Source organism: Eucalyptus grandis, chromosome 1, assembly GCF_016545825.1.
Source record: "Eucalyptus grandis isolate ANBG69807.140 chromosome 1, ASM1654582v1, whole genome shotgun sequence".
Taxonomy (NCBI): Eukaryota; Viridiplantae; Streptophyta; class Magnoliopsida; order Myrtales; family Myrtaceae; genus Eucalyptus; species Eucalyptus grandis.
This window is the reverse complement of record NC_052612.1, coordinates 33,233,515-33,246,211: the sequence shown is the minus strand read 5'-3', so window position 1 is coordinate 33,246,211 and position 12,697 is coordinate 33,233,515. Positions and strand designations below refer to the sequence as shown.

At 42.7% G+C, this 12,697-nt stretch overlaps 2 protein-coding genes across 2 annotated transcripts; both read left to right on the top strand.

The window, feature by feature from the left end:
- Window positions 1-614: 614 nt before the first annotated feature.
- On the top strand, window positions 615-3,470 carry LOC104437281 (ribosome-binding factor PSRP1, chloroplastic). The gene is made up of 5 exons (XM_010050203.3): window positions 615-1,046; window positions 1,251-1,394; window positions 1,471-1,722; window positions 2,870-2,978; window positions 3,062-3,470. The coding sequence occupies exons 1-5, from the start codon at window positions 720-722 to the stop codon at window positions 3,190-3,192; spliced, it is 963 nt and encodes a 320-aa protein (XP_010048505.2). The 5' UTR covers window positions 615-719; the 3' UTR covers window positions 3,193-3,470.
- A 4,036-nt stretch (window positions 3,471-7,506) lies between these two features.
- LOC104437306 (granule-bound starch synthase 1, chloroplastic/amyloplastic-like) lies at window positions 7,507-12,687 on the top strand. Its single transcript, XM_010050239.3, has 14 exons — window positions 7,507-7,674; window positions 8,868-9,251; window positions 9,373-9,453; window positions 9,535-9,633; window positions 9,750-9,839; window positions 10,012-10,075; window positions 10,210-10,310; window positions 10,399-10,508; window positions 10,591-10,834; window positions 10,942-11,118; window positions 11,243-11,434; window positions 11,544-11,630; window positions 11,720-11,848; window positions 12,115-12,687. Exons 1-14 carry the CDS (start codon window positions 7,522-7,524, stop codon window positions 12,229-12,231), a joined length of 2,028 nt encoding a protein of 675 aa, XP_010048541.3. The 5' UTR covers window positions 7,507-7,521; the 3' UTR covers window positions 12,232-12,687.
- Window positions 12,688-12,697: the final 10 nt, after the last annotated feature.

Genomic DNA, 12,697 nt, shown 5'->3' with positions numbered 1-12,697 from the left:
AAGATATTCAACCCAAATCAGGAAATAATTATCCATGTCATTAAATAACATGGAACTTTTACGAGCCGAGTAATTAAAAGGATTGTTATATTCTAATTTGAATTGAATATAATCCACAATTCAAACATACCAAACTGAAAGCCAAATCAGCAAATTTCATTATTTTGAATTAATGGAAAGATTAAAAAAATATAAAAAAGTTTAAATATAACATTACACGATCTAAATTTCAGGAATTGCGCTAAACAAATTAAAAGTTTAGATAATTCATTATATATCGGATGAAAGTTTAATAATTATTTATCACATTTTCTGTTCATTTATTGTCAAAAATAAATCGGGAGGAAGAAAAGGATTATCGAGACACGTGGGACACGATCCGGATAACGCTTAGAAGGGCCGTCGTTTTGGGCCCACGCCGGACATCGAGAGAAACGACGGTGGGGCCCACGACCCATTCCTCTACAGCCGAGCCGACCCAATCCTCGTCCCCGCGTCAGCGGATATTTCCTCTCTCCCGGATGACCCGCCACGTCGGAATTCCGACAACCAAAAACCCCAGAATTATCCAAAACGGAAAATTCCAAAATTCGAAATGAATATTCAAGAATCCTGCTGCTCCTCCTTCCTGCACGACCCAAGATTTTCTCTCGCTTTCCCACGCTCGCCTAACCCGAACCAAGAATCTGCTGTAATCCCGCTTCCGGGAAGCTCCGACGATGGCCGCCGCCCTCTTCGCGCCGTCTCTGCAGACGCCCTTGCACGGCCCCCGCCACTCGCCGCCGTCCCCGGCGTCGGCGTCGGCGTCGGCGTCGGCTTTTCCTGTCTCCAATCTGGGCTCGCCGCTCCTGTCGGCGGCGAGGACCTGGGTCCCGGGACTGTCGTCGAGCAGATCGTCCTTCTTTGCCAGCCGCTTCAGCGACATTGTAGGTAATTTCAGCGCGAGAATGGCGAGGGGCGAATCCCGCGGGCCGATGGTCGTGTGCATGTCCTGGGATGGACCGCTCTCTTCCGTCAAATTGATCATTCAAGGCAAAAACCTGGAGGTGATCGCTTCTCTTTGCTCTTTCTTGTTTCAGAAATCTACGAGTGGGTGGAACATATTTGTACTCGAGCAATTGCATGAGTTGAAATTTGGAGCTTCTTTATATCTGCAGAAAAACAGGCCATGATTCTTCCTATATCCTTCCCTTATTGATGGAATAGTGTGGATGGTAATATAATGTGGATCTTCCTATTACTGGGTGCAGATGAATAGTTCAGTGAAGTCTTATGTTGAGGAAAAAGTTGGGAAGGCTGTGCAGAAGCACAGCCACCTCGTGCGCGAGGTCGATGTCAGGCTGTCGCTTCGAGGCGGAGAGTTTGGAAAAGGCCCCAAAGTTCGCAGATGTGAGGTAGCTACGACCGAATCTTGGGGTTCGACTTTGAAATTTGTTGATTTTGGTTTTCTGATTCTATGCGAGTTTTCAGGTTACATTGTTCACCAAGAGGCATGGTGTGGTTCGAGCCGAGGAAGAGGCAGAGTCAGTCTATGGAAGTATCGATTTGGTATCGTCGATTATACAGAGGAAGTTGAGAAAGATTAAGGAGAAGGAATCTGATCATGGTAGGCACATGAAGAAATTTGATAGGCTGAAGGTTAGAGAACCCGTGGTGGTGCCGCCAGTTGTGGAGGATGATGTTGAGGATGTTCCTCAACAAGAAGATGAGGACTATGATGAGGTTATAACTGTTTGCTCTACACTACTCATCCGTTCTTGTATGTCTGGTTCTATCAGTTTGTGCTCCATTCACTTCTCTATTGTTTCTGCACTTAGTTGCCCCGAATCATATGCCAGTGCCCGTTTGACAATGAGGTAATTATATCTAGTGCTGAGTTAAAACTGATGTTCTGAGGCTTGCCGCTGGCATTCTTTGATGCACTTTGTCCCATCTATGTGCGAGTAAATTATTAGATAACTTTCATGGGAAGTCAAATCAATGAGGCAAGCAGTTTAGTCGATAAAACAATGTCACTAACTTTCCAAATTAGATTCATGTTTTCAACATGGGGATTAGGTGAATGTAGTGCATTGCATCAATCATCAGGCTCAATTCATGGCCTAGAGTGGTGAAATTGTAAAACTGTCTGCTTAGACTGTCAACTGCTGTATACTTGAAAATCTGTAGCACCACAAGGCTGCTCTTCCTTCTATGAAAACATCAATTTTCATCAATTTTTGCTCAGTGTTTCTCTAGTCCACCCACAGGGTATCTCTCTAATTATGATCTGCACAAAATGGACGAGCTTGTCTAGTCTAACACCTAGAGATAAGTTTTTTTGTTCATGTCATGGCAATAAAATATGATTCCTGCTTGTCAATACATTGGCTCTTTTGTTCTTTACATGCTTACTTTCATAGCAGACTTTGCTTGCTTGTATGTCTGTCTAGTGAAGCACCAAAAAAAGCACTGCAGGAACCTGTAATTCAACTCCTAGATTTTTTCATAATAGCCATTATATTCACATACTTCTCAGTTGATTATCCTACTTATAAGTTGTGGTTGAGCTATAAATCGTATATCATGATACTCAAGTCCAGGTGAGAGTGCTGAACTCCATTCTCTTTTGACACATCCTGTTGGTCATTAATTTGGCTCAATGTAAAAGTACAACTTGTATTTAGCCTCCCAGTATGTTGCAGCAGTTTTCATGAGTCAGCAGATTCTATGACAAGTTGTTCTGCTTGATACTTCGTGTGATTGGTAGTCTGACCGTTTACTATCTAAAAGAATCGTTGCAATTGCAAGAACCCTTCATTTGTATTTACTTATGACATGCTCATGCCCTCTTTCTGCGAGTCACACTCACAGTGAACTTATTTCTCAGATCATCAGGACCAAGTACTTTGAGATGCCACCTTTAACGGTAGCTGAAGCAATTGAGCAACTGGAAAATGTTGATCACGACTTCTATGGGTTCCGGAATGAAGAAACCGGTATGATGGTTGCTTTGCTTTGTTGCTCTCTCCTTGTAGCTATCTTTCCTCGGATTTGGACTAATTATATGCCTTCACTGCAGGTGAGATCAACATTCTGTACAAGAGAAAAGCTGGGGGATATGGTCTGATTGTACCGAAAGGAGACGGTAAAGCACAGAAATTAGAGCCTGTGGTAGTAGAACCAGCCAAAGAGCCATCTTTCGCTGAGTGAGTGAGGCGAGGTGAAGCGACGGGATGATCCTTTCCATGTGATAACATAAGATTTTCGAGGCCTTTTGCGTCATTGGCATAATCATCCTGGCTGCAGATCACTAAAGGGCAAGCTCATTGCCAGAATGACCTAAGGCTGAAGACACCAAATTACAACTGATTAAGCATTGCAGTGCTTACTTATGGGAACTAACCTTTTGAAGCACAGCCCACTTTGGCGGTGTTGTAATCATCTCATGACCCGTATGCAAGTTATAAATGCCCATTTTGCTTTCATCTCCTGCAGTCTTCAGCAAGTTTCTGCTATGACAGCACGTTTCTCATTTTTACAATGTAAGGCTAGCCTTTAGTAAGTGCAATAGTTAAGAACGAAAGGGTGTTCGTGGATCTGTTTACACCAAAATTTAGCCAAGTCATCAACATGATACTGATTCGAATAAGCACGTGATTTGAAGACGGTGTGTTCATTGATAAGACACCTTATTGATAGCCATAGGGATAGCAAGAGATAGCAAGAGTTGCTATCGATCATTATCTTATATATTGATCATGATCAATTATCCATATAAAATATCCATATAAAAGAGTGGTTGTTGTCGATTAGTAAAACTAGTTGGGAAAGTTGTCGATTGAAACAGGCCAACGAAGAATCAAGGATGTCAATTGAAAGATGTAGGTAAACAGGCCAACGAAGAATCTCTCGAAAGTCAACTGCTTGGCGAGTAAAGTGAAAGAATAATCACCCAGGGACAAGAAATTGTGACAATGTGAAGGTATGAGGTCAAAAATTTCGAAGATGTGAAGGCATGACTAGAACCGCTCAATAATTATTTATGGGCGGTGACATTATGAGTACTACAAAAATCAATGTTTGTGTTAAATTATCTTTCAATTCCTATATCATTGTCATGACCTAATTTTTGCATACCTCATCCGTAATTAAATTATAATATGTATTTTAACTATAATTTCCAGATATTTTTATTGTCGATTAAATTCTCAGTTGCAATTTATGGGTGTTTTGTCATTAATTAAACACTCGCATCTTTTATCTCGTATATTGTAACGTCAATTACATTCCCTTGGAATATATCCACCGGTTTCCTCATATACCTAGGATATTTTCATGTCTAAAATTATTTGAGAAGTTGTCTTCTCTTATTAAAAATGGAAGAACAAGAACGATTTTCAGGGATACATATTTTGTTATCGAGATAAATTCCAGCAAAACGGTATCTAAATTTATCGATTTGAGAAATCTAAACCCAAACACAAGTCCAGACAATCAAAATCACATTTCAAACCAAATCACCACTTCGATTTGGTTCGTTCTCAAGCCACGAGGGGACGTACAAATCTCATTTGATAACAGCATCAATAATTAAAACCCGAGTTGACTCACTACCAAGTTTTAACCTTAACGGAAGCTCAAAGTTTAATCTAATCAAAGTTCATTACTTTCGGGAAAGACTTGGATTTTCCGGTTCACACGAACCGACCGGTCAATCAGACCGCCGCCGACGGTGGACCGTTGACGAATTCGGCAAGAACACGCTTAGGAGTCCAGAGGGCAAAAGAACATACAAAAATATCAAGAGAAATCAAAGATGGGAAAGAAGAAGAAGAAAACCAGATGGGACACGCGATTGAGTCAAAACTTCGATCGAGGTTAAACTCTTCAGTTACACAGAGAGAAGAGTATTCAATCATATACACAAAAGAATCGTCCGGAAAGAATACGACGTTCCAGGCTACACAGGTCGCGTCGTGGTCCGATCAGTAAGGAAGGATGGTCTCGAAGCAGTGGACTCCGTCCAGCTCCGGCGCGAACCTCGGCGGCCGTTTCTTCGGTTGCCCCGGCGCCGGGGGCATCGGTTCGCCGCCCGCGCTCCTCTTCGCCTTCTCGGCCGCCGCCGCCGCTGGCGCCGCCGATTGATCCGCAGGCGGTCGGGCCTTGGCCGGAAAGAAGGAGAAGGCGATCTTCTGGCCGTGCGAGTCCGCGCAGAGAGCCTCGAAGGAGCTGAAGATGGACATCATCTTGTCTCGGTGAACGGTTTGGGCTTATATTTGATTCGGTTGGTGCAAGAGATTTTGCTCGAGGACTCTTCAAGAGGAGGTGGTTTGCTCGTGCTTTTGGGAATTGAGCTGAGGGGTAATCCGAAAGGAGGAGGTATTTAAGGAGGGCGAGAGGGGAAGGCGATGGCGATGGCGATGGAGATGATGTAGAAGGACCTGGAACGAGCGAGGACGGGGAGCTGAATCTTCCGCGGGAGAAGCACGTAGAAGGTGGGGGGTGGACGACGACCCGGTCGACGGGTCGACACGTGGGCCGATCTTCGACTGTTCACTGGTGGTGGGACCCGCGGCGCCGACTACGTGGACGCATCGAAGCGGTCTCGGGCGTCGAACGGGTCGACGAGGTTTATGTCGCGGAAGCTTCCACTGAGGGGACTCGGTGGGAGTTGGTGATCACCGTCCGATTGATTTTTAAAATGGAGAGATGAGCGGCGGTGGGCGTCTGATGACGCGATGCCTCCGTGTCTGTAGCTTATCCAAGCGGGGGAGCTTCTTCTTCCGTAGAAACCCTCCAGGTCAACGGGTCAACTTCCCTTCTTCCTGAAGCACGCAAGGTGGACGACCGGTCTGCAGTCAACGGTCCGTCGTATTTGACCTGCTCGTTTACTGACGACCTCATGGTTTCTCGCCTTTTGGTGAAAGGCCGGGAACAGGGACATGGGTTGGGCTGGGCTGTGCATTCGACGCCTCATTTCGAATTGGTTTTGGACCTCTAAAAGGCTTTTGAGCCCAGACCGAGGTGTTCTGTGCAACGAAATTTCTAAGGCCTTCGAATTAAAACTAGCATTGATGAAGTCACTCGGCCCACTGCAGGTCTTACCCGGCTTTGTATGAGCATCTCCGGAATGGTAGTGAGTTTTTTGCCTTCCAATTTTGCCTTCACTAAATTTTTTAAATTTCAATTTTACCCTCAAAACGAGCGATGTTGGTAAGGCCACTCGCCAGGCTGCAGGAGTTTCCACTTGGGGCCATGTGAATGCAAGCGAGGGCCATTTGTGCTGGATTTGGCTTGTCAGCATAGTCTTTTTTCATTTTTAAACTTTTGAATTTTGATTAGAAGCCAATGACATGGATACTAACCGACCTTCATGACACAATCAATACTAACGCAAAAGATTTTTGTAAAAAATGCCTTTTTTTTTTTTTACTTTTCCCTAGTAAAAAATTTAGAGTACAAAATTAAAAAATTCATGAGCAAATTGACCACCAACAATCATAAAAGAAATGAATAGTATCGACAAATATGATGCTTAAGTAAGAAACACTGCAACTGCAACCACATAAATGATTTAATCTGTCTTTTCAACCCAAGTGTTCAGGAAACCACAGAAAATGGAAAAGGGCCATGTGGTGTTTTAAATTATTTGACTTGACATGGGATATTTTAGCATGCCCCACGAGGGGAAAAAATTGACCGTCAATAATGGAAAGGAAGTTGAACAGTTCGCACGGCTTGGATTGGGCGTGAGTTATTGGTGGTGTCAGTGGTGTCTAACATCGTTGTACGAGAAAAATAATTTAGTCTTTGATTTTTTTCTTTTTTGGTTCAACAAGAAAAAAAAAATTATAGAAATTCCAAATAAAAATCCGAAGTATCATCATTTTTTGAAATAATAATCTGAATTGACTATATTAATCTCAAAGCAGAACTTATAGTAATTAAGGCCAACTCGTGGGCCAACAAAAAAATTCCTGCCAATCAGATATATTTTTGTTTAAATGTTATTTAAATTTAAATTAAATTAAATTAAAAGTTAAAAATAAAAATAAAAAAATCAAATAAAAAGAGAGGCAGGAGGGCTCCTCTCATGTGTTTTTTTTTAGTTTGCAAAAAAAAAAAAAAAAACAGAAAAAAAAAAAAAAAATTAGAAAATTTAAAAGATGAAATTGCCCTTAGTCAAACAATGAGTTTAAAACCCTTATTAACTAATTGATATGATCATTTCAGACATTTATTTCAAATAAAGTCTACTTCAGATTTTTATTTTAAAAAAATAACCTTTACTTGAAATAATATATATTTCATGTCTTTATTTAAAAAATGAAGGTACTTTATACTCTTATTTAGAATTCTCTCCAAAAATATCATCCCAGGAATTCCCGTATATTCGCTTTGGGCTGCCGCAGGCCCCCGCTTCAAATGGCCTCACGGCCTCAAATCGGTTCTAGAGGTCGTCATTGACTTGGACAGACCCCCAGGCCACTATTCTTCCGCCAGGTGGTACTCGCGGGCCCCGCATCCGTTCCGTTACAAATGGGCGGGGCCGTTTGCTCCGGTGCTTCCAAGCTCACACTCAAGTTCGCAGCGGAAGAAGCTATTCGGCTCTCTGCAGGCAGCGAGCGAGCGAGCGAGGCGAGGCGAGGGTCGTGCAGGGAAAACCCGCAGCGCGCTGCCCGAGCTCTCCAGGTGAGTTGAAGAAGCGCGCGATTCGGACTCCTCGCTTTTCGCCGGCATCGATTGCGGTGGCGGTGGCGGTGGTAGTGTTTTCCTCCATCGCGCGTGCGTTGCTTTCCTTCCAACCGGAACGGCGGCCCGTGTCGTTTTCTGTGCCGTTTCGGTTCAGCTGAGCATGTCGCTTTTCCGATTCTCTGCATCGTTCTGCGTAGATTTTGGTATTCGTTTTCCAAAATCCGTTTCTCGCGTCGATTCGCGACGTCTTCTGTTCGTCCGCGAAAGTGCTTATGCCCGCGGTGGCTTTCAGTTCGGTTACGACAGATGTCGAATGTTGAGTTTAATCACTTTAACCAGCGTCTTCGATTTTCTCCTCTGTCTGCTTGTCGTTGCGGTTTCCACAGAAAGGCTGCCGACTCGACCGTATCTCTCAGCTTAAAGCTTTCAGGTTTACCTTGAGTAGTTTTTCAGTCCAGATTAGTCGACCAAGTTAAGAAGATGCGGCCCGAGTTTTCTCCATTTAGGATTTGCAGTTCGCATTTTTAGACATATTCATATGTACCCTCAGTTAGCATAAACAATCAATGAAGAAAACATCTATTTCAGACGAGGTTGGTGACGGCAAACTGACGAAGGCTGTGTAGAAGTCATTGTTTAAGTAGATGCATTTATTTGACTACCAAGTGCCCCCTTTTTCGCTTAATCGACCTGCGTTATATTCCACGATAAGATAGAGAAAATAGTGTCCAAGATGCCCCGGTGACTCTGTTGTCTATTCATTTGCATGATGCTGAGTTCCACTCTAGAAGTTATTCATCTGTTCATGATTGATGGTGCAAGTGCAAGGTTGATTTAAATGTATTGAACGTGTACATTGCATGTCGCGATAGGTTACAAAGAATATGAGCAGATTTCATGTTCCGTATGACCAAGTGTGCTCAATTCGGGCGACACTGGCTCCATGGTGGCGTTTAAACAATTTCAAATGCAATGTTATTGATTCTGAAAATTGATGAACGTCCTGCGCTTTCTTAGATCAGAAATGGGTCGTATAGGTGGTGATGATTCCAAATTTCAAAGAGAGCTGTAGAAACATACTATGGGAATTAGTGCTTCTGCAACTGCTTGGCTATGAAATATATGTATCATTTGATTATGGCTGTTTTGCATTAATCCTTCACATTGTCAAATTATGTGTACCCTTCCAGGTGATCGTGTGCAGCATCTCTCCCCTGATGGCATCTGTGAGTGCTGCTCAATTCGTCCCCGGGAGCTCTTACCTCAGCACTGCAGGAGCAACTGGCTCAGATTCCAAGACAGTATTGACCCACAATGACCTGAAAAACCAACCAATTACACACTGTGGCTTAAGGTCCTTGAACAAGTTGGATATGCTGCAGATCAAGACTAATGTAAGGGCAGCTACCAGACAAACAAGAAGAAAGGCATTAAAGACAGAGGTTGTGAGCCCCTTACGAGTTATTAAATGTGGAAGTGGGATGAACTTAGTTTTTGTAGGTGCAGAAGTTGGTCCATGGAGCAAAACTGGTGGACTTGGTGATGTTCTTGGAGGACTTCCACCAGCTATGGCTGTAAGCATGTCTCACAGCATACTTCTGTTTCTGTTTATCAACAAATTCTCTCTCTTTTAGCTCCTGTTCAGAAGTTCAAAAGATTATGGTTATAAGCCAATGTTCTATACTTATTCTCTAGGCAAATGGTCATCGAGTCATGACTGTGTGCCCTCGCTACGATCAGTATAAAGATGCTTGGGATACAGAGGTGCTGGCTGAGGTAAAGTTTTCGAATGGCTCATACTTGTATTGCACTCACATTCCATGGAATATGTTTCGGAGCTTTCTTTTTGTTCTGCAGGTTAAAGTCGGTGATAGAACTGAAACTGTTCGCTTCTTCCACTGCTATAAAAGAGGAGTTGATCGTGTTTTTGTAGATCACTCCTTGTTTCTCGAGAAAGTGAGTTTCATGCACTGTTTATTTTTCTTGTGGGGAAACTTTCATTATTGACTATTGAAAATTGAATCAGTAAAAATCTGTCTAGCTGAACCCTTCTTCATGGTTTGACTCATAAGGTATGGGGGAAAACTGGATCCAAGATTTATGGTCCCCAAGCAGGGAAGGACTATATTGATAACCAACTTAGATTCAGCTTGCTATGCCAGGTTAGTTCTTTTAGCTGTTCATGCATTTTAAACTTGAAAAACTGAGCTCACGTTCAGTTTGCTAATGATGTTTGTAATCTTTACCATTTCATTTGAAAAAACATACATATTATTTAACAGATAGTTACCATTAGAATGCTTTGACACTAACATGGACTGCAATGATCATCAGGCAGCTCTGGAAGCACCACGACTTTTAAATTTGAACTACAGCAAGCACTTCTCAGGACCATATGGTGAGGCGTCATTCTTTTTCTTTTCATTATTTTTCTTTTCTGTTAAGTAAAAGGAAAAAGAATAGTGAAAATTTTAAATTATTTCATTTGCTCATTCATGATTAGATGCATAACAAATTCACAAAACTGTGCAGGGGAGGATGTTGTTTTTATTGCTAATGATTGGCACACTGCTCTTCTCCCCTGCTACTTAAAATCAATGTACAAACCTAGAGGAATCTACAAAAATGCCAAGGTATATATTTCTCGTTTAGTATAGTTGCCTGCTCTTTTCAAGTTTTGAGAGGTTGATGAGCTAAATCTCTTCATGACAATGGTTTTAGGTTGCTTTCTGTATCCACAACATTGCATACCAGGGCAGATTTGCATATGCAGACTTCTCATTATTGAACCTTCCAGACCAGTTCAGGGCATCCTTTGATTTTATTGACGGGTGACTACTTTACCTGTTTCTTCAACCTTCCATCAAGTATATATTGAATGCGTGTCTGATCCAATAGCTTTTCTTTCCAAAGCTACGACAAGCCTGTGAAGGGCAGGAAGATTAATTGGATGAAGGCTGGAATACTAGAATCGGACAGAGTTGTCACAGTGAGTCCATACTATGCAGAGGAACTTATCTCTGGCGTAGAAAAAGGTGTAGAATTGGATAATATTATCAGAATGATTGGTATCACTGGAATTGTCAATGGCATGGATGTCCAAGAGTGGAATCCAGCGTCAGACAAGTACCTCGACGTCAAATACGATGCTACAAATGTAAGAACCTCAGTGCCAGTACTTTCTCTACTCCTTGTCTGAAAGACTTAAATTGACATGCCAGTGAATATGAATCTGCATTAATCAACATCTTCGATAATTCTCAGGTGTTGCAAGCAAAGCCCCTGTTGAAGGAAGCACTGCAGGCTCATGTTGGATTGCCAATTGATAGAAATGTCCCCGTAATAGGCTTCATTGGTAGGCTTGAAGAGCAGAAAGGTTCAGATATTCTTGCGCAAGCAATTCCTCAGTTCATCCATGAAGATGTTCAGATAATTGTTCTGGTGAGAATGAATAGGATAGGAATGAATGATTTTCGAGTGTTGCTTCTGCTACTGCAATTCCAGAACTAGGTTGCTCTGCACACTGCTTGCCTAGTTATTTACAATTTAAATAACTGATAATCAGGGCACCGGGAAGAAAAATATGGAGAAACAACTTGAAGAGCTTGAGATCAAGTACCCTAACAAGGCTAGGGGAGTCGCGAAATTCAATGTTCCCCTTGCACATATGATCACAGCCGGTGCTGACTTTATGGTGGTACCAAGTAGGTTCGAGCCATGCGGTCTCATTCAGCTACATGCCATGAGATACGGAACAGTATGCGCTCTCACTTTTTTCTGATGTTCTATCTACACGATAGCTCACTCTGCATTTGGCTGTGAAGCTTGTGTCACGACATACATGCGATCCTCAACCATGGATGCAGGTACCAATCGTGGCATCCACGGGGGGTCTGGTCAACACGGTACTAGAAGGTTATACCGGATTCCAAATGGGCGCATTCAATGTTGAGGTGATTTTACGTCCCTTCCATTTATCATCCCGCAAGAGAAAGTCAATGAACTCGTGCCGTGTAACAAGCTGCGTGTTTCTGCCTTTCAGTGCGAGACTGTCGATCCTGCTGATGTAGCAGCGATAGCAAAGACCGTGACAAGGGCACTAGCAACTTTTGGCACCCCTGCTCTGAAGGAGATGATCGCGAACGGCATGGCTCAAGATCTCTCCTGGAAGGTCAGAATGATTGTTACCGTCACATTTACTTCACAGCTCGCATAGTGTGATGTTCATCATTGTAAAAGGATCACGTTTGACTATGAAGCTAAAAAGAAAGAACTGCATAGGGAAATCGTCACATTCCGAGTGCTGCACCGGAAAAAGAAAGAACGACCGTTCCCATATATTAAGCTGTCCTAGTCTAGAATGAATGGACCGGTGGTTTAATGCATATGCTGCCATTTTCTCAAGCTTCTCTGAGAGTAGCCTCTTTATTGTGACAGGGACCAGCAAAGAACTGGGAGAAATTGCTATTGAATCTAGAGGTCACCGGCAGTGAACCTGGAGTCGATGGAGAGGAGATTGCTCCTCTAGCTAAAGAGAATGTGGCCACTCCTTAGCTTGGTCAGCTTCCAATACCTGCTTTTCAGTATATGCTCCAATGAACAAACCAACTACCCTGATGGCTGACTACAGGAAACAAAATAGTTTCCCTCGTCAAAAAGGATAAAAAGGTACCCTAATGACCATCTTATATAAGCCTTCTCTTTTCCCTCTTTCTTCTGGTGTAATATAGAAGCTTCTTGTCGAACCTTTCCTCATAACGCACCAGCACTCGAAGAAGGCAGTGGATGCTGCTCTTTGGAATGTTGAAATTAGCTATATTCAGAGGCAATGAAGAATGGAAGGGCCTAGGCAAATCTATGCTCAATCTGTCATGAGTTGTATAGAACGTTTTTCTGTAGTAGTTATTCATTGCGTTGAAGGTGCAACTGTGGAAAGACTTGTAGTTGTTACACTAATGATAGCTATGTACGCCATTTGCCGCAGCAAAAAATGACCTTCCAATGTTTAAAGAGCAATTCT